Raw genomic sequence first — 21,066 nt, 5'->3', positions numbered from 1 at the left:
CGAAGAAAACTATGAAATATGGAGTATATGTCTACATCGCAGTTCTTCAACGATTCCAATGCAGTAACTTCTTGTCTTTTGACTTTTGCTTCTGCCTCAAATGGCACTGCCAGTGATCAAGTTCACTTTTGAGCTTCAAACGTCGCACGGCGTTATTATTATCCAAAAGAACTTCGAATCTATTTATCAAGCAGTCAATAAGATTTTGCATTTTTTTTGGTTTTCAAAGCACATAGTTTTTCTAGAAGCAGCAAACTCAGTTGAAATCCATCCAATACTTCATTAGAAAAGCGCGTTTTCAAATCTTCGTCGATTGGATCCAACTGAGGAATATACACTAAAGCCTTATAGTATTTTTTGCAAGTTCTCACGCATAAATTGTCGCGCTTGTCGCCCGCAGATTCTTGGTTTTTCTTCGTCAACTTTAAGTTTTGCCGTGGGGGGAAATTTCCCACCTCTGAATCCGCCACTGTGCTGGATCAAAATCATAATAACACTGCTCGGCGAATAGCTCTATCTTCTGATAGTTGACATTCATTTTGTACAATAAATAACTATATTTTATTTGATATGATCTCTTTTTTAAAAGACTTAGGCTCTGTTGAAGTATGATTTTACTGCCAAAGGAAGACTCCTTTTCAACCTACATACATTTTGATGAATAATTGTCACAAACGGGATCGACAGAAACTCTTGGACTCGTCTCGTCTAATGGCACTACTGAACAAACTATAGTAGAATTAATAAAAAGGGATATTTTTTTTAAAAAGGTTTGTTGGTTGTCAGAGGGAGGATGTAGATTCTAAAGGATAGTTCAATCATACTAAATATGATTTATTTTAGAAACTTTGCTAAGTGTAGTATTAATTATTAATTATTATGTATTGAAAAGTATTATTGTAATCTCTTGATGCCTCAAATTGAACTTTGTAATTGAGTAACATAAATAAATGTGTACACATGTATGGTATGTAATGTGTTGGTTATTCAAATACGATTATGAAGTCTTAATCTACTGATAGCAATTAATTGTACTTTAGCAAAATATTATATTTACGTGCAACTAATATTAAGAAGAGTAAAGCTGCATCATGTAGCCGCATATTTACACCCTCGTTACATATAGTACACACAGGGCCGTAGAGATAAAATCGGGGCTGCGGTACCATCAATACATTTTTATTATACCCTCAACAGAGTATATTAAGTTTGACACGATGTGTGTAACACGTGGAATGTTAAAAATTTATTTTATACATATGTGTGTAGCACAGAAAATGGGTCTGGCAGTGAACGAGGGCAAGACGAAATATCTCCTGTCATCAAACAAACAGTCGTCGCACTCGCGACTTGGCTCTCACGTCACTTTTGACAGTCATAACTTTGAAGTTGTAGATAAAATCGTCTATCTTGGAACCAGCGTAAACACCACCAACAATGTCAGCCTGGAAATCCAACGCAGGATAACTCTTGCCAACAGGTGCTACTTCGGGCTGAGTAGGCAATTGAAAAGTAAAGTCCTCTCTCGACGAACAAAAGCTAAACTCTATAAGTCGCTCATAATTCCCGTCCTGCTATATGGTGCAGAGGCTTGGGCGATGACGGCAACCGATGAGTCGACGTTACGAGTTTTCGAGAGAAAAATTCTGCGAAAGATTTATGGTCCTTTGCGCATTGGCCACGGCGAATATCGCATTCGATGGAACGATGAGCTGTTCGAGATATACGACGACATTGGCATAGTTCAGCGAATTAAAAGACAGCGGCTACGCTGGCTAAGTCATGTTGTCCGGATGGATGAAAACACTCCAGCTCTGCAAGTATTCGACGCAGTACCCGCCGGGGAAGCAGAGGAAGAGGAAGACCTCCGCTCCGTTGGAAGGACCAAGTGGAGAAGGACCTGACTTCGCTTGGAATATCCAATTGGTGCCACGTAGCGAAAAGAAGAAACGACTGGCGCGCTGTTGTTAACTCGGCTATAATCGCGTAAGCGGTGTCTACGCCAATTAAGAAGAAGAAGATGTATATAAAGACGATCTGATTTGATTTAGCCATCACCGGCTGTCTATCCCTATGTCCGTCCGTTTTTCTGTGTATACGCTAACTAGTGACTTATCAATTTTTGAGATATCGATCTGAAATTTTGCTCACATTCCTTTCTTCCAAAGCAGCTGCTCATTTGATGCCAATTCGACCACTTATAACTGCTATACGAACTTGACAATCAAAATCATATCCTTAGATGGTAAAGTACTTTTATCGATAGAGTATGTTGATATGCAACAAAATGGCGCTACATGCCTTACGGCCAACGAAACAATTAATATATTAAAAGAAACTTTTGGTAGTGCTTTATCTTATGTTGTGCACTCGTGGCGTGGCCTCCAAGATCGAACGATTTAACACCGCTAGACTAGTTTTTGTGAGGTTATGTGAAGTCGCTTGCCTGCGCAGATAACCCCGAGACGATTGAAACCCTGAAATGAAATATTCGGCCCATTCTTGTTGACTTACTTCCCAAATTGCTGCAAAATGTGAGCGACTTGAATTTTATTCGAACCAACCTCTGGCAAAACCTTAGCTTTGTAATAAAACTAAATTCTTGACCATAACATCAAATTAGAATTAAAAAAACACCCTAACATATGTTTACTTTTATTTTGAATATACATACATATATACGAGGTCTATTGTAAAGCTACTAAATATAACTATAAACAGAACAATTTTGGTCTAACAATGACATTTGAGGATGGAGTCATGTGTAGAAGTTCACGCAAGTGAGGAAAGTTCTCTGATCGCCTTTCACTTGGGAGTGGCCAGAAACGATTCTTTTACATATGACTCAAGCAGCTCACGACTTCCGGTGTTTGATCAAGTATCCTCTGGGTAGCCTAAGAACATCCGTTTGATGCTAAAGTGAGAAGGCGGCCGCCACGTAAAAAAAACACTCCAATGAAAAAGCAACAACAGCCTCGGATGAGAGACCCCCCTTTTGATGACGACCATGGCAAACGGAATAAGGACTACGATTTGAGGGCATGCACCTGGAATGTTCGGTCCCTTAATTGGGAAGGTGCCGCTGCCCAGCTGGTTGATGTCCTCGTAAAAATAAAGGCTGACATCACCGCCGTCCAAGAAATGCGATGGACGGGACAAGGACAGAGATGAGCAGGTCCTTGTGACATTTACTACAGTGGCCATATAAAGGAGCGCAAGTTTGGTGTGGGATTTGTGGTGGGAGAGAGACTCCGTGGCCGAGTACTACGGATATCATTCACTCCGGTAAATGAACGTCAGCCACAATCCGCATCAAAGCGAGGTTCTTCAATATATTGCTGATTTGCGCCCACGCCCCGATGGAAGAGAAGGACGATGTGACCAAAGATGCCTTCTATGAGTTATGAGGGCTGCCCCCGCCACGATGTTAAAATCGTGCTTGGCGACTTTAACGCAAAGAAGGTATCTTTGGCACTACGGTCGGTAAATTCAGCCTCCACGAGGAAACATCCCCAAATGGGTTGAGGCTGATCGACTTCGCCGGGGCCCGAAATATGGTTATCTGTAAGATTCATCAAGCTACCTGGCTGTCTCCGGATCGAAAACTACCAACCAGACCGATCATGTTGTGATAGATGGAAGACACGTCTCCAGTGTTTTACATGTGCGTGCGCTCCGAGGTCTTAACATCGATTCGGACCACTATCTTTTTGCAGCTAAGATTCGAACCCGCCTCTGTGCAGCAAAAAATGGACGCCAACAAACACAAGGAAGGTTCGACGTCGAGAAGCTGAAATCACAACAGACAGCCGAACGATTTTCTACTCGGCTTGAACTCCTGCTCTCTGAGAGCACTCGTCAACAACTCGGTATAAGGGAACTGTGGCACGGCATTTCAAACTCCTTACGTACAGCTGCAACCGAAACCATTGGTTTTCGGAAAGTGCAAAAGAACGGCTGGTACGGCGAGCAGTGCCGTGTCGCAGCGGAGAGAAAACAGGCCGCCTACCTCGCAATGTTACGATCGACCACTACACGTGCGGGATGGGATGGATACTGAGAGTTGAAGAGGGAAGCGAGACGCATTTGCAGACAGAAGAAGAAATAGGCCGAAATGTGTGAGTACGAAGAGCTTGATAAGCTGGCCGATAGGGGTAATGCTCGAAAAAAACAGAAGGTTTCAAGACCGGAGCATACTCATGTAGAACCCCCAAAGGTGATCTAGTCACCGATGCCCAGAGCACACTTAGATTATGGAGGGAACACTTCTAGCCTGCTGAATGGCAGTGAACGCACAACACCAGGAGAAGGCGAACCCGATTCCCCAATCGATGACGATGAAGCAGACCGACCATGAATGAGCATGCATCAGCTTCTTTGTAAAATATGGTCGGAAGAAAGCATGCCCAACGATTGGAATTTAAGTGTGCTATACCCAATCCATAAAAAAGGAGACCCCACAATCTGCGCCAACTATCGTGGGATTAGCCTCCTCAACATCGCATATAAGGTTCTATCGAGCGTATTGATTAAAGCCCACCGTCAACAAACTGATTGGACCTTACCAGTGTGGCTTTAGACCTGGCAAATCAACAACCGACCAGATATTCACCATGCGCCAAATCTTGGAAAAGACCCGTGAAAGGAGAATCGACACACACCACCTCTTCGTCGATTTCAAAGCTGCTTTCGACAGCACGAAAAGGAGCTGCGTCTATGCCGCGATGTCTGAATTTGGTATCCCCGCAAAACTAATACGGCTGTGTAAACTGACGTTGAGCAACACCAAAAACTCCGTCAGGATCGGGAATGACCTCTCCGAGCTGTTCGATACCAAACGAGGTTTCAGACAAGGTGATTCTCTATTGTGCGACTTTTTCAACCTCCTTCAGGAGAAAATAGTTTGAGCTGCAAAACTAAATAGAGAAGGCACCATCTTCTATAAGAGTGTGCAGCCGCTGGCGTATGCCGATGATATTGATATCATCGACCTCAACACCCGCACCGTTAGTTCTGCTTTCTCCAGGCTGGACAAGGAAGCAAAAGAAATGGGTCTGGTAGTGAACGAGGGCAAAACGAAATATCTCCTGTCATCAAACAAACAGTCGTCGCACTCGCGACTTGGCTCTCACGTCACTGTTGACAGTCATAACTTTGAAGTCGTAGATAATTTCGTCTATCTTGGAACCAGCGTAAACACCACCAACAATGTCAGCCTAGAAATCCCACGCAGTATAACTCTTGCCAACAGGTGCTACTTCGGACTGAGTAGGCAATTGAGAAGCAAAGTCCTCTCTCCACAAACAAAAACCAAACTCTACAAGTCACTCATAATTCCCGTCCTGTTATATGGTGCAGAGGCTTGGGCGATGTCAACAACGGATAAGTCGACGTTGCGAGTTTTCGAGAGAAAAGTTCTGCGAAAGATTTATAGTCCTTTGCGCGTTGGCCACGGCGAATATCGCATTCGATGGAACGATGAGCTGTACGAGATATACGACGACATTGACATAGTCCAGCGAATTAAAAGACAGCGGCTACTACTGTTTGAAGTATATGTTTTAAAAAGTTTTACATCGTCAGCATATAATAAAACTATTGAATACTTAACAACATGTAATTGTCATTAATAAATAACAAGAACAGAATTGGACCAAGATGGCTACCTTGAGGAATGCCTGGAGAAACATTGATTATGTCAGAAAAAGTATCGCTAAACATGACTTGTTGAATTTAATTACTAAAATAAGAAGCAACCCATTTTAGAAATACGAGTATTGGTTGAAAACCGAGAAGATCAAGTTTAGTCAAAAGAACGGAATGGTTCGCTTTATCAAAAGCTTTACTAAAATCTGTGTATATCGCATCAGTATTCTTATTCTCCCTTAAGATCTTCAAAATACACATTTGCTTCCATTTTAACCAGTTTTTGAAAACATATCATCAGACTCAAAGCATTTGCATTTATAAAGTACATAAATGATGTAACCAATAACTAACTCAATCATTCTGCGGTTATCCGACACAATTTAAGAAGATTTGTCAAGTTTTCTGACGTAACTGGCTCTTGTGGATTTCCTAGACCGGAAGCTAAATTTGTGCTGGTACGAAAATTCAGCCAACCTATACTTTTTCGTTGAATATGGAGGGCCAGATGTGTCGATACACTTATCAAGCTGTTGTTTGCCATCAACGAGATTTTTACCATCTCGATGCTTTATCACAATACGAAAAACATTTATTTCCGGTCTAACATATAATAACCGAAAAATGTTACATTGAGGCCTTGAAGACTATTGGATGAAATGTCATGAAACTTTGACAGTATTCTTGAAGTATTATACAATAAGTACAATAAGAAGGAAAGTTATTGTTTGTGAGACAATCTTTCTCCTTAAAAATCCCTGGCTCAAAACCGGTTTTATACCCATAGTTTCTTGGGCACAGTTATTCAGATTGGTCTGTAGAACACTTCCCGCCTAAGCGATTTTCTCGTGTTTTTAGCTTCCTGTAAATCAACCCGTTCTAGCGGACATACAATAATCTAAACAATGAACCAAGATTTTATATTCAATTTTAAGGCTTATTAATTGCAGCTGACAGTATAGCAGATGATTAAAAAATAGGCGGAGAAGAGAAATAATATATAAGAGAAGTTTGGAAAAACTACAATATCATAAATGCTGAAGAAAAAATAAACCATTCTTGGAATGAGATAATAGAAAGATTTTTGAAAGGATTATGGAAGAAATTTGGTCAGATTTAAGATGTGGATGAAATAGTGCAATTAGAAAAACAAACTGGGCTAGATGAAGTAAATGTGGAAGATGTCGACAAAATAGTTCAAAAAACAGCAGCTAGTGATGCTATGATGAGATCACGGAATTAACTGATAAAAAAAGCAAAAATATTGACAGTAATGGTTTTGAAGAATATAAAAAAGACCAATATAAATCAAATGATGGACCAATTTTCTGAAAATGATAGAAATTTTGATTCAGAAATTTAAAAGCAAGACGGTGTGTATAGAATTCATTTATCATTTATCTTCTTCTTTATTGGCGTAGACACCGCTTACGCGATTATAACCGAGTTAACAACAGCGCGCCAGTCGTTTCTTCTTTTCGCCACGTGGCGCCAATTGGATACTCCAAGCGAAGCCAGGTCCTTCTCCACTTGGTCCTTCCAACGGAGTGCTTCCCCCGACGGGTACTGCGTCGAATACTTTCAGAGCTGGAGTGTTTTCGTCCATTCGGACAACATGACCTAGCCAGCGCAGCCGCTGTCTCTTAATTCGCTGAACTATGTCAATTTCGTCGTATAACAGCTCATCTTTCCATCGAATGCGATATTCGCCGTGGCCAATCCGCAAAGGACCATAAATCTTTCGCAGAACCTTTCTCTCGAAAACTCGTAACGCCGACTCATCAGATGTCGTCATCGTCCATGTCTCTCCATATAGCAAGACGGGAATAATGAATGACTCATAGAGTTTGATTTTTGTTCGTCGAGAGAGGACTTTACTTCTCATTTGCCTTTTCAGTCTGAAGTAGCACCTGTTGCCAAGAGTTATTCTGCGTTGGATTTCAAGGCTAACATTGTTGTTGGTTTTAATACTGGCTCTAAGATAGACAGAATTATCTACGACTTCCGAGTTATGACTATCAACAGTGACGTGGGAGCCAAGTGGCGAGTACGATGACTGTTTGTTTGATGACAAGAGATATTTATTCTTGTTCTCGTTCACAATCATTCATTTAGCTCTGCTGCTCTTATTATTTTCTACAACAATAGATTAAAGAAATCACACCACAGGGAGTCTCCTTGACTGAAACCTCTCTTGGTATCGAACGGCTCGAAGATCCCCTTCCCGATCCTGATGGAGCTTTTGGTGTTGCTCAACGTCAGGTTACACAGCCGTATTAGCATTGCGGGGATACCAAAATCAGGCATAGCGGCATAGAGGCAGCTCCTTTTCGTGCTGTCAAAAGCTGCTCAGAAATCGACGAAGAGGTGGTGTGTGTCGATCCTCTTTTCACGGGTCTTTTCCAAGATTTGGCGCATGGTGAATAACCATCGGCCCCATCCGGTTTGTTGTTCTTCATACGGGTAATTTATATTCGAACTTCTTCATGGTCGGGCAATGGAACGACTGCTCTATCGTCATCGATTGGGGAATCGGGTTCGACAACTCCTGGTGTTATGCTTTCGTTGCCATTCAGCAGGCTGGAGAAGTACTCCCTCCATAATTTTAGTATGCTCTGGGCCTTGGTTACGAGATCACTTCTGGGGGGTTCTACAAGAATATGCTCCGGTCTTGAAACCTTCTGTTAGTGCTGCATTTCTGCACGTGTTGTGGTCGATTGTAACGTCGCGAGGTAGACAGTCTGCTTTCTTTTCACTGCGACACGGCACTCCTCATCGTACCAGCTGTTCTTTTGCATTTTTAGAAAACCAATAGTTTCGGTTGCAGTTGTACGTAAGAAGCTTGAAATGCCCTTATACCAAATTCCTTTATACCAAGTTGCTGACGAGTGCTCTCAGAGAGCAGGTGGGAAAGTCGAGTAGAAAATCGTTCGGTTGTCTGTTGCAGCTTCCCGACGTCACATCTTCCTTGTTTGTTGACGTGCGTTTTTTTGCTGCAAAGAGGCAGGTGCATATCTTGACTGCAACAAAATAGGGGCCCGAGTCGATGTTAAGACATCGGATAGTACGCACGTCTAAAACACTAAGACATGTCTTCCGTCTATCACAACATGATCGATTTGGTTGTTGGCCAGGTTGCTTGATGAATTTTGTTATGCTTGAATCTAGTACTACAGATAACCATATTTCGGGCCCGGTGAAGTCGATCAGCCTCAACCCATTTGGAGATGTTTCCTCATGGAGGTTGAATTTACCGACTGTTCTTTGTCCACCCTGGCGTAAAATCGCTCTTATAGGTGCGCTCCAAGTGATCATAGAAGTTATCTTTGGTCACATCGTCCTTCTCTTCCGTCGGGGCGTGGGCCCACACCGAATTTGCGCTCCTTGTCCCGTCCATCGAATTTCTTGGATCGCGGTAATGCCAGCTTTTACTCTAATGAAGACATCAACCAGCTGGGCAGCGGTACCTTCCCAATTAAGGGATCGGACATTCCAGGTGCATGCCCTTAAATCATTATCCTTAATGCGTTTGCCATGGTCGTCATCAAAAGGAGGGTTTCTCTTACGAGGCTGTTTTTACTTTTCACTGTGGGGCGATTTTTACGTGATGGGTCCCAAATCCAGCGCACACACTTCGGAGGAATGGTTCGTCTTTTCACTTTAGCTCGCCTTCAAATGGATGCTTTTTGACTACCCAGCGAATACTTGATCTAGGACCGGATGTAGTGCGCTGCTTGCGCAGCAGTTCAGAGAACTTTCCTCACTTGCGTGAACTTCTACACATGACCCCATCCTCCGAGGACTTACTGTGCTTAAATTACGAAGGTTGAAATATTCAAATATTCGTGTTTATATTAATATCTTCCTTAGGATCCATAAATTAGCGGAGCTTGATGTCCGCGTGTAAATATTATTGTATCAGGTTTGTAAATAATGCATTGAAAATACAATTGAATCAATACCAACAATAGGTATAGAGATAAAATAATAGTTACAAAAGAGCCCCTTACCAAAAAAACAAAAAAATAGATTTCCTCTCTTGTTGTCAAAGGCAACTAACCTTCCATTGTACATATAATAAAGCATTAAAAAACGATAATTTGGTAAAAATTCTATATATGTATGTATATTAAAAATAAAAAATAATATTAATAATGCTTAGAGCTATATTGCTACACTTTAGAAGTATTGGCAAATGAATTAAATGCAAAATAGTAGTTTGACCTTCACAGCTTTTTAAACAGACTCCAACAACAGGGCGATACCTTGACCGCCACCAATACATGCCGAACCAATGGTGTACTTCAAGTTCTTGCGCCTGTAAATAAGTGATTGCATAATAAAATTTCAATTCACTACAACCAAAATGCGTTAAATACTTACTTCATTTCATGCACCAAATGACCAGTAATGCGTGAACCACTTGCACCCAATGGATGACCAACGGCAATAGCGCCACCATTAACATTCAACTTTGATACATCCAGACCCAGCGCATCAACACAGGCAAGGGTTTGAGCGGCAAAGGCTTCGTTAATCTATTAAAAGCAAGAAAGAATACATAGAATAAATATTTCTGTGAAAGTTTCACAGCAATCACCTCAATTAGGTCAATGTCCTCCAATTTCTTGCCACTAACTTTGAGTACATTTTGGATGGCTGGCACTGGACCATAACCCATAATTTCTGGTTTCACACCAACGAATGAGTAAGCAACAAGTCGTGCAAGTGGCTTCAAATTATACTCCTTCACAGCTTCTTCAGAGGCGACAATAACAGCAGCCGCACCATCAGAAATACCCTATAATGAGAACATTATTATCACATATAATAAAGTACCAAATGATTATAACGAAAATATTTAATTTACCGAAGCAGTGCCAGCAGTGACTGCGCCATTTTTCTTGAACAGTGATGGCAGCTTAGCTAATCCCTCAATTGTGGTTTGTGGCCTTGGGTGTTCATCAACAACAAAATCGACTTCTTTACCCTTCACTTTCAATTTAATGGGTGTAATTTCGCTATTAAAAACGCCTTCCTTTTGTGCTCGTGCCCAATTTTGCTGCGAACGAAGTGAAAATTCATCGACACGCTCACGTGTGATTTTGAATTGTTCAGCTAAATTCTCGGCAGTTAACGCCATTGGTAATTTGCAGTATGAATCAGTTAGTCCAGACCACAGAGAATCTTCTAAATTGTAGTTAGCGCCTAAAGTGGTGCCAAAACGGATGTTGCGTGCAACAAATGGTGCCTGTGACATATTCTCGACACCACCGGTTAGCGCGACCTTAGCACTGCCCACCAAGATGTCCTGTGCGCCGTTCACAATAGATTGAAAGCCAGAGCCACATAGACGGTTAATTGCTAGTGCTGGTGTCTCAATTGGTATGCCACAATTAAGACTGACGTGACGTGGCAAGTAAATGCCATCTGTGGCGGAAGCCTGCAAAAGGATGTAGAGCATTAAATAAATGACATTTCGCTTAACATAAAATAAATTTTTTGTTTATATTTAATATTTAAGAATTCAAAATGGATTATTCTAAAAAACAACTTACATATATTATTGATTATAGATTCACTTAGTATCATTAATATTCTCGTCCGAAATATTTATATTAACATAAAACTAATTACGTCAAATGAGATATAAGTAATATAAAGTCAACCAAAGGGGCTAAATATGGGGTATATGAGGAAAATATCAACCAGAAGATCGGAAATCAGTATTATGATAAGGATGTTAAGATCAAGGTCTAGAAAAATTTATTTCATATTCTTACAGGAAACCGTGAAACGAATACAATGCTCATCTCTGTCTGCATAACACGAGCGCTAAGAGCAGCTGAAACTGCTGCGTTAAAAAATTTGCAGATCGGCAGTGAAAAGGTTGACGACGTTAAATTAAGACAAAAACAAGAACCTTCGGGCATTGCTCGATAAGTAGGGGGTCGGTAGAGCAAAAAGACCACATACCCTTACACTTTATCTGAGACCCACCTGCGGAACTTTCAACATCTACAATGAAGGACTAAAAATAGCTAATGGAGTGAGGACCGGGATCTATTGTGCGGAGCTAGATCTCAAGCATTCCTTTAAACTGCCACAATACTGCAGAAACTTTCAGGCAGAAGAATATGTAGTCAGAAAACCGGGTACAGCCTTGGATGTACACAATCTCTCTTCGACAGTGAAACGTAGTAGAGATGTAATTTGGCTATAGGGGTGATGTCGGACAGCGGAAATAGATTTTATTGACACCAGAATGGAAAGGTTTATGTAAACATTTTGAAGCAAAGTATGAAAGAAAGTGTATATTATGCTAATCATTCATTATAATATGGGCCAATTATATTTTCGACATTGAAGTATAGAATATCTAATATTATACGTTCACTTAGTTTTGTTAAGATATCTTGTATATTGACCGATATATTGGGTATATACATATACTATGGTGTAAAACCAAACGGAAACTTGAGATTCTTATAGAGATATTGACCCGATCTTATTCAAGTTTTGGTATTACGACATGTTACCAGATAATAATTTCTTTAAGATATCTCAAATATGGATCGGTATAAAATTAACCGGAAGTTCGAAAACCTTGTATTGGGGAATGTCATTATCGTGAAAATATTCTCTCCGAATTCCGATACTAGACCTTTACTTCCGGTATAAGTTAGCCACAGGCACTGGAGTGCACATATTCGTTATATGGGACCTTGAAATTCTTATACTCCGATTTCGATAATTTTTAGACGCGAGATGGAATACGAAAAAGTCACAATTTTCTTGACTCTCTATTTAGAAACTGTAAAATGAGAGAATCAGATGGAATTTAAAATTGTTAAATATGCGAAGTAGGCGTGAATTCGCCCATTATCACAATGTGAGATAGGATAACACACGCAATATGGTTAAAATCGGATTTCACCTTAAGGTGGGATATGCTATGTCAAATTTTGGTAGCTGCTTTATGAAGTCCCTCGGCGCCCTATACACATAACCTTTGCTTAAGGAAGACTAATGGGATAATTGTCTTTCAATCACTCCTGGGTGACATTGGTTCGCATTTATTAGTTCAGTAGAAATATAGAACCGAGTTGCAGAAACTGACTCAAGGAAAACATTTTATTACGCATGTAGGACAAAAACACTGCGCCGGTGGATGTCTGGTTTTGAGGAATTTAACTGCATATGCATTTACATCATAAACATGACGAGCTTCCCGTGCATCCGCTTATCTTTCTGTATGCGAACTAGTCTCTCAGTTTTCAGATATAAGTAGTTCTAAAATTTTGCACACGTCCTTTTCTCTCCAGGATTATAGATAGATTATAGAAACCGCCATTATCAGACAAAATTTGGCATGAATTATTGTACAATTTTTGTTTTCCTTTTAAGAATATAAAGTACGTTACTAAAATGTTTAAGTAAATTCAACTCACGGCAATAACATTTCCAATGATCACAGTGTCGACTTGTTCGCCGCGTAGTCCAGCAGCATCTAGTGCAGCCTTGGCAGCGACAGTTTGTAATTGTGTTTGATTGATATTCTTTAAGGCACCGCCGAAAGTACCAAAAGCAGTACGCTTAGCGCCTACTATGTAAATTCCTGCAATACAATTAAAAAGTAAAATGCTTTTGTGAATTTGATTGCAAAAAAAAAATGATATGTACACACAAATATGTTCAAAGTTCAAATTTAAAATAGATGAGTTAGGTCCCTTTTGTTATCTCTGCTTTCTAAATAAACATTAGTATGTATAAAAATATGTTTTGATATTTGGTTATAAGTATATATGTATGTATGTATATTTACGTCACACATTGACTATATATGCAAGGCTATGTCAACAAACAAAAACAATTTATCTGAGACATTGGCTTGTGATTTCAAGAGTCCAAAGTGCAAGCATTAATATCATCAAAACAAAGGCACCGGTTCTCGCATGTATACATACATACATACAAACGTTTATATCAAAACATATTGTACATAAAAAAAAACGCTCCGATTGGCTAGATATTACACACCCACTTGTTGGGTCACGGAGGACGAAGTAAGAATTAATACCTATATATGTACCTAACTGAACAATCGTTTGAGAATGTAGATATATCAGTATTTAATTAAAAAGTCATATGTTAGTTTAAACTTATAAAAAACCAAAAAACGAATAAATGCATTTCTTTGCAATAACAAATTGCCCTCATTTGTGAAGAGCCTCACCGCATACGTATGTATAGTATGTACATGTATGCATTCTTGTTGCAATAGCGCTAGAGTACAAAGTCAACGAAGGTAATAAATAATAATAATAAAACAATTTATTCACTGTTTCCATACCTTTAGTTACTGCAGACATAATTAATATTGACTAATAATTGTTAAGAAATAAATTATAATTTAAAGTATAAAATATATAATTTCAAAAACACAAACGAGCACCACACTGAGACCTCTGTACGCGTTGACGTTTACGAATGTTATGAGTTTGCCACGACAAGAGAAGCATCGAGTTGGTCTCCATTGCTCGGCTATAGAAACGACGAATTAAATGCATAAAATAACATACGCTTAAAGAGGAGATACCAGAGAAAATATTTATAGACTCGCAACATATTACACAAGGTATAAAAGTTTTTTCTCAACTAACCGCTGTTTGTAACACCAGACTATTATATATGTATAATAGATAACGTTCTATATGTAAATTAAAGTACTCAAGGTGTCGACAATAATTTATTTGTCTGTCTATCCATCCAAAAGATAACCGAAGAAGAGGTTGAGATATAATGATGAAAATAGCGAACTTGACTTTTTGAGTAAGTGTGAAAACCCGAAATAAACACGTAATATCTATAACGGTTATGGACAAAGCTACTAAATGTGTGATAACTGCTTAAAAACGTTAAATTAACCTTCAAGGTCGACACAACAGTTTTGGGTCATTCTGAATCAGAGTTTTAAATTTTAGAAAACGACTGCTCTGAACCAAAAATGATTAATAGCATTCAAATAATGTCTTCTTTATAGTTTGAAAATGATACAAATCGGTTGACTATATGCCATAAATATATGTTAGTGATGTTTCCCAATGAAGTTATGTCTACATGTTGTTGTTGTATCGCCAGAAAACATCCAAAAAGTAATTTGGAGGTTTGCTGCCGAGTCGGTCCGACAGTCCTTGGCCGGATAAAAATTCAGTTCCGGCTACGTACATCCGACTTATGATTATTGAAACCAACAAATGACAAACTTCCGCTTACACTTTTAGCGTTTCCGGCAAACAACTAAAAAACTAAATAATGTGCAAAAAAGCAACATACATATTGTAACATATACCTAAAATAGATTAAATTTTCATAAACCTGGCGTGCTAAACATATTTTTATTAGCGACCGTTAAGCTTATTCTATCTATCTGTTAAAAATTGTATAATTTAGAAAATTTTGGGAGGACATTATTAGTATCAGTGATTATATTGGATAATATATTAATGAAAGTAGACAAAAACTGAGGTAAATTTTTACAACAGCCTGTGATACGATACTGGCATTGACCTTCTATGATATTTCACAGATTTTAGCTCTTTTGGAGACTGTCAAACAATAACATGGGCTTATCTTTAAACCACGTAAGTAATTTCATGTTGCAAAAATATCAAAGGATTAATATTATATGTATTTCAATCCAGATAGGGAGGTTGTTGTAGTTGTAGTGAACAATTATTATGGAAGCTTCCATAACGTAGATTCCGGTTACGTAGATTCGACCGTTGTGGGAACGGCAATTATAAAGGATCTTGTATTTTCGTATGTATGCCTTTCAAATATTGCAGCGGCAGGTATGGGTTAAGATTTACTCTATTTCTTATTAACTACCAACAAAAACGTAAGTATTTAAAAAATTAATTTCACGTATCTCTTTACAAATGTCTATATTCTATTACGACCCATTCCTAATATTTCCTTTATAAATATTGTGCAAAACACCGCGTTGTCGCATTTATTATATTAGAAATTATCAGTTGCAGCAAATACGATTAAGACTCTGATAAATAAAGGAATTGTTATTCAAATGTATTCATAGTATAACTTCTGGTAACTACTTACTATTTTCTAGTTTATATGACACAATATAGCGCTATATTCCAAGTTTCTCCTATAGTTAAAAAGCTCACTAACTTTTTCAATATGAAAGTCTTACCCATCTCATTTACCACGAATTGAATCAGCTCATTTCAGGATGCAAATTATGGTTTCATTACTTCGAAACATGCCTCTGCGGTAAGCTATAAAAATCCAGGAGGTAGGAGCAACTAAAATCACCAGGATCTGCTCAAAATAAAGGAAAATAATAATTGAAATATTGTGTATATGTATAAAAATATAATAAATGTACGTATACACTTTACAAGGATTTCATAGTATTAGTTCTAAATAACACTTTTTAAATTAAATTTTTAAACTTAATTATTGTGAATGTTCAACCGAAGAGAAGAAGATATTGTTTGAATATCTATACACTGAAAAAAAAAACCTAAAGACAGAATTGATGAAATTAGTTCAACTCTTATTTACGTACATATGTCATATTTTTCTATTTCTGATGTAAAATTATATAAAATAATAAAATGCGAAAGGTCATACAAAAAAACTTTTTTTGCTAATGTTCTCTGTTCACATTCATTAATGAACGCAATTGCGTTTCAACTACCAAATCATTATACTAATCATCCAATATTTTCTCAGTACTAAATAATGATCATTTTCTTATAATAAACGATAGTAAAAAATGTTATTTATAGTGGAAGGCATATTGAGATTATTTTTAATAAAAATATTTTTTAATATTTTTCTTTAAGGTTTTGGTTTCAGATTGTTACAACCGTGTTCCCGCGGAACGCATACCGCCGCTACTGAGAATAAAAAGAAGAAGCACTTTACTTAACTCAGCGGCAGCATTTATGAGTTCTGCTGGAAAGTTATGTGCTTGGAAAGATTTCATGAAGAGTTGTGAAAATAAAGCTAAATAGTATATATTTACCATCAGTTGTGAAGTTTTTAAATGTTAATTGAGTAGAATTATTTATTAAACACATTAATAATGGCTGCAGTTGGTGAGTTAAATACAGGTGACATTTCTGATGCAGAAGTAAAGCCCCCGCCAGCGAAATCCACGAGTCTTGCCAGTGATTTGCGACAATTTCGTCTAAACAAATCGGTAAATCCTACAATCAATAAGACAGGTGAGAACAGCTGATACATTTTTTAAAGTTTTAACAAGGAGTACTTAATGATGCTCTTTAATTTCCAACTTGTATTCAAATACTTAAAACTTTTATAGAACGTGTGCCAGGTAAAAAACGAATACAGGTAATGGCGGATAGTGACAGCGATGGTGCAGCTGACATTCATACACCAAAAAAAGTAAAATTGGAGTTATCTGTCAAGGAAAAGGAAGACAGATACTTAGCGGCTGTGAAAATAGCACCCGACTACGATGCTATGGTGAGATCATCAGAATTTCGAATTAAATTTTTAATATATATTTATTATTGTTTAGGATATACAAGATGCTCTTGTGCGTAACGGCTGGAACGTTTCCGAGGCATTGCGTTATTTAAAAGAAAATTTCAAGCCAAAACCGAATTCGTACGCAAAGAAAACAATGCAAACAAATAATGCCCGCAGCAATAGCAAACCTTCGCAAAATGGCAGCTCTTCTCGTTCCAAATCGCAGAACTATTCCGATTGTGATGATTCTGATGACGATATACGCGCATCCACTGATCAAGTATACGACAGTGAAGAAAGCGATACAGAAAGTTCAAACGTAATGACAGGACAAAGGAAGAAAGTCTTTGATTTCATGAATAAAGCCACGTTAATGGAACTGCAGACGGTGAAAACGTTGTCCGAAAAGAAAGCAAGCCTAATTATGGAATTACGCCCATTCAAAGATTGGAAGGACTTACTAAAGAAGTTGGAATCGAATAAGGCGCTGTCAGCAGATCTACTAAATATGGCACAGGAATTGATTAACAAACAAAATAATGTGGCTAATATCTTAGAAAAATGCAACAAAATGGTAAAGCGTTTAGAGGCTGCAATTGAAACTGGTGCAGGCATAGTGGAGCAGCCAAAAATACTTAATGACGAGTAAGTAAAAAATTCACTTCATTCTGACTTAGTTGTACATATGTATATGACTTGAACATTTGTAGTGCTAATTATTTACTTCACTTAATTGCTCTGTAGAATGAAACTAGCGGATTATCAAATGATTGGTCTCAATTGGTTAACAGTGATGCACAATCAAAAGATGAACGGCATTCTCGCTGATGAGATGGGTCTTGGAAAAACTATACAGATTATAGCATTTCTGGCATATCTTAAAGAGAACAATTTGGCTAAAGGCGCACATTTGATTGTTGTGCCATCTTCCACGCTTGACAATTGGGAAGCAGAAATAAGTAAATGGTGTCCAAGTTTAGTTGTGGAAAAATATCACGGCTCACAAGACGAACGAAGGCGCATGCGTGTGCGTTACGCCAAAGACGGCTTCACCGGTTTTGACGTGCTGTTGACAACGTGAGATAAAAATATAGTTATTTTTTATTTCTGCAATTGTATTTCACAAATGTATATTTGTATTTGCAGTTATCACATAGTCAGCTCAACGCCAGAGGAGTGCAAAATGTTTCGTGTATGCAAGTTGCATTACGTGATTTTTGATGAAGCGCACATGTTGAAAAACATGACTACGCAACGTTATGCGAATTTAATAAAAATAAATGCTGACATGCGTATTCTATTAACTGGCACACCCTTACAAAACAATTTACTGGAATTAATGTCACTACTTTGCTTTGTGATGCCGTCGTTCTTCGCCAAAAGCATTGAGGACATAAAGAGCCTTTTCGCCAAGGTATGAGAAAATGTATATCTTTTACTGTTATTAGATCTATAAAAATAGACATTTAGAAAATACAATGTATATTTGTCTCTTTGATTATGTATCTAAAGCAAAAGTGTATTCAATACTTTGGCAACAACAGCGTTGCAATTTTAATATTTCGTTTCTGTAATGTCAAAATGGTTGGAAAGTTTTGACACTCTGGAAGTTGGAAAAAAAAACAAAATATGTTCTTCCGTTCTAAGCAATTACTACCCACTCTCATCATCTTTGTGTTGTTTTCTTTTTCTATTATCATTTATATTAAATCATTTTCCTAATTTCAGAAAGGCAAAGCGGAGAATGCTAATAAGGATGTGTCACAGTTCCAGGAAACTCAAGTTGAGCGCGCTAAGCGTATTATGAAGCCTTTCGTGTTAAGGCGTCTTAAAAAGGATGTACTAAATAATTTGCCCAAAAAAGAGTCTTTTATTGTGAGTTCAAAAAATTGCTTTAGTTTTCCAAATGGCATTAACTATTGCTCATCTTATAGGTCAAAGTTCCATTGACTGAAACGCAAAAACAGTACTACCACGAATTAGTTGACTACTATTCAAATAAAAAAGGTGAAATTTGTAGTGGTGATCGCGCGGGTGTTACTATAATGATGGAAATGCGTAAAGTTGCCAATCACCCGCTTTTAATGCGTTACTATTTTAGTGACGATACACTGCATGATCTTTCCGAACGTTTAGCCTGCGCACCGTCACTGAAGAAAACCAATCCACAATATATATTCGAAGAATTGGCTATAATGTCTGACTTCCAAGTGATGCAGTTATGTAATAAGCATGTATGTACAAATTCTCAAAATCAAATTTATTCGCTCTTAATGCAATATATGTACATATATTAATTATGCTCCATATATAGGACCTCTATGATGTTACCATACCGCCTAGCTTAATTTGTAATTCTGGCAAATTTCAACATCTTGACACACTGTTGCCAAAATTGAAAGAGGAGGGTCATCGCGTCCTAATTTTCAGCCAGTTTACAATGATTTTAGATATTATGGAACGTTACTTAAAGATAAGGAAACATGGGTTTTTCCGACTCGATGGTTCGACTGCTGTCGACGAACGTCAAGATATGATAAACGACTTTAATGCCGACTCCGATATATTTATATTTTTACTTTCCACTAAAGCCGGTGGCGTAGGCATTAATCTGACGGCAGCTGACACATGCATTATACATGACATTGATTTCAATCCATATAACGATAAGCAGGCAGAGGATCGTTGTCATCGTATGGGACAAACACGTCCAGTCACCATATATCGGCTGATCGCTGAGAGCACAATTGAGGAGGGTATGCAAATGGTGGCAGAAGAGAAACTGAAATTAGAAAAGGAGATCACCGCAAACGAAAAGGGTGAAGTGCATGAACAAAAATGCGTTGTAAGGCTACTCACCATGGCACTGGGCCTGGATAAAGACGAGGAAGAACGTTTAAATAATTCTATGAACAACTCAATGACTTCCCAGTAGATTGGTGTAAACAATTCCATATAAAGAATGTAAGCAGTAAAGCAGCATAAGAGTATGTAAAGTTAGGTGGTCATTTATTGTAATTTTTTTAAAGATTAATTGTTCGAATTGTATTTGTATATGTTGCGCGCAACAATGAATCACATTCCTAAAAAATGCCGAATACACACATTTGTGACGAGTTGTAGCGATAAGATCCAAAATATCCGATTTGCATGCGTTGCTACACGTAAAGTTCAAAATTTTCCATGCAAGAATTATGTTTCTTTTAGTCGCCCTATCAGCGCTTGGCTAAAGGAGAGATGTAAGCAATAATAATTATTGTTAAAGCATGCTCAACTAATATATTAAATCGCTAATTGCAACTAAATTTGAACTTAAATTTTTTAGTTGTGTCAGTGTCTCAGCATCAAAACTCTCAAATATTTATTTATATTGTTTTTATTTATTGGTTCAAAGCAAAACTCTAAATCATATTCAATACGGAATTTCATATGTTCGTTGCAACAGCATTTGTCGAGCAATTTGTGCTAAGATAAAAGAAAATAATAAATGGAAAGTATGACATCTAAAAATAAAGGCTTAAATTATTATATACATAAAAAAGTAATTTTTTAAAAAAGTAATAAAGTTGAACGCAAATAGTCGACTACAAACATTGTCTTATTATTTTCGATTTAGATTATTGCAGAAGTCTTCGAAATTGATGAAAAAAAAAAGTTCATAGTAAGTTGAAAACCATCGGCAACGAAAGATAAAATAACAAACATTAAGGGATCTGTGGTCGGGAATGAGAGAATGGAATGAGACTTGAGATTTTTTTAAATTAAAAATTAGAGTTTTTTTCGTTATTACGTCAATATAAGGAAAAAAATAAATATTTTAAATTAAAACAAGAAAAAACGTTAACTTCGGTTGCACCGAAACTAAATACTCTTCACAGGTGCATTTCTGTTAGT

At 37.8% G+C, this 21,066-nt stretch overlaps 2 protein-coding genes across 2 annotated transcripts; one reads left to right on the top strand and one right to left on the bottom strand.

Moving 5' to 3' along the window:
- Positions 1-9,771: 9,771 nt before the first annotated feature.
- On the bottom strand, positions 9,772-14,136 carry LOC120768621 (3-ketoacyl-CoA thiolase, mitochondrial). The gene is made up of 6 exons (XM_040095388.1): positions 14,000-14,136; positions 13,098-13,264; positions 10,517-11,089; positions 10,247-10,447; positions 10,030-10,184; positions 9,772-9,964 (listed from the first exon to the last, which is right to left on the bottom strand). Exons 1-6 carry the CDS (start codon positions 14,016-14,018, stop codon positions 9,883-9,885), a joined length of 1,197 nt encoding a protein of 398 aa, XP_039951322.1. The 5' UTR covers positions 14,019-14,136; the 3' UTR covers positions 9,772-9,882.
- Positions 14,137-16,762: 2,626 nt separating this feature from the next.
- Positions 16,763-20,489, top strand: LOC120768345 (SWI/SNF-related matrix-associated actin-dependent regulator of chromatin subfamily A containing DEAD/H box 1 homolog). Its single transcript, XM_040094999.1, has 8 exons — positions 16,763-16,904; positions 17,003-17,166; positions 17,222-17,817; positions 17,917-18,249; positions 18,319-18,586; positions 18,901-19,047; positions 19,107-19,406; positions 19,487-20,489. The coding sequence occupies exons 1-8, from the start codon at positions 16,763-16,765 to the stop codon at positions 20,105-20,107; spliced, it is 2,571 nt and encodes an 856-aa protein (XP_039950933.1). The 3' UTR covers positions 20,108-20,489.
- The last annotated feature ends 577 nt before the right edge of the window (positions 20,490-21,066 follow it).

This window comes from Bactrocera tryoni, chromosome 2 (genome assembly GCF_016617805.1).
Source record: "Bactrocera tryoni isolate S06 chromosome 2, CSIRO_BtryS06_freeze2, whole genome shotgun sequence".
Taxonomy (NCBI): Eukaryota; Metazoa; Arthropoda; class Insecta; order Diptera; family Tephritidae; genus Bactrocera; species Bactrocera tryoni.
This window is presented reverse-complemented; position numbering and strand designations above follow the sequence as displayed.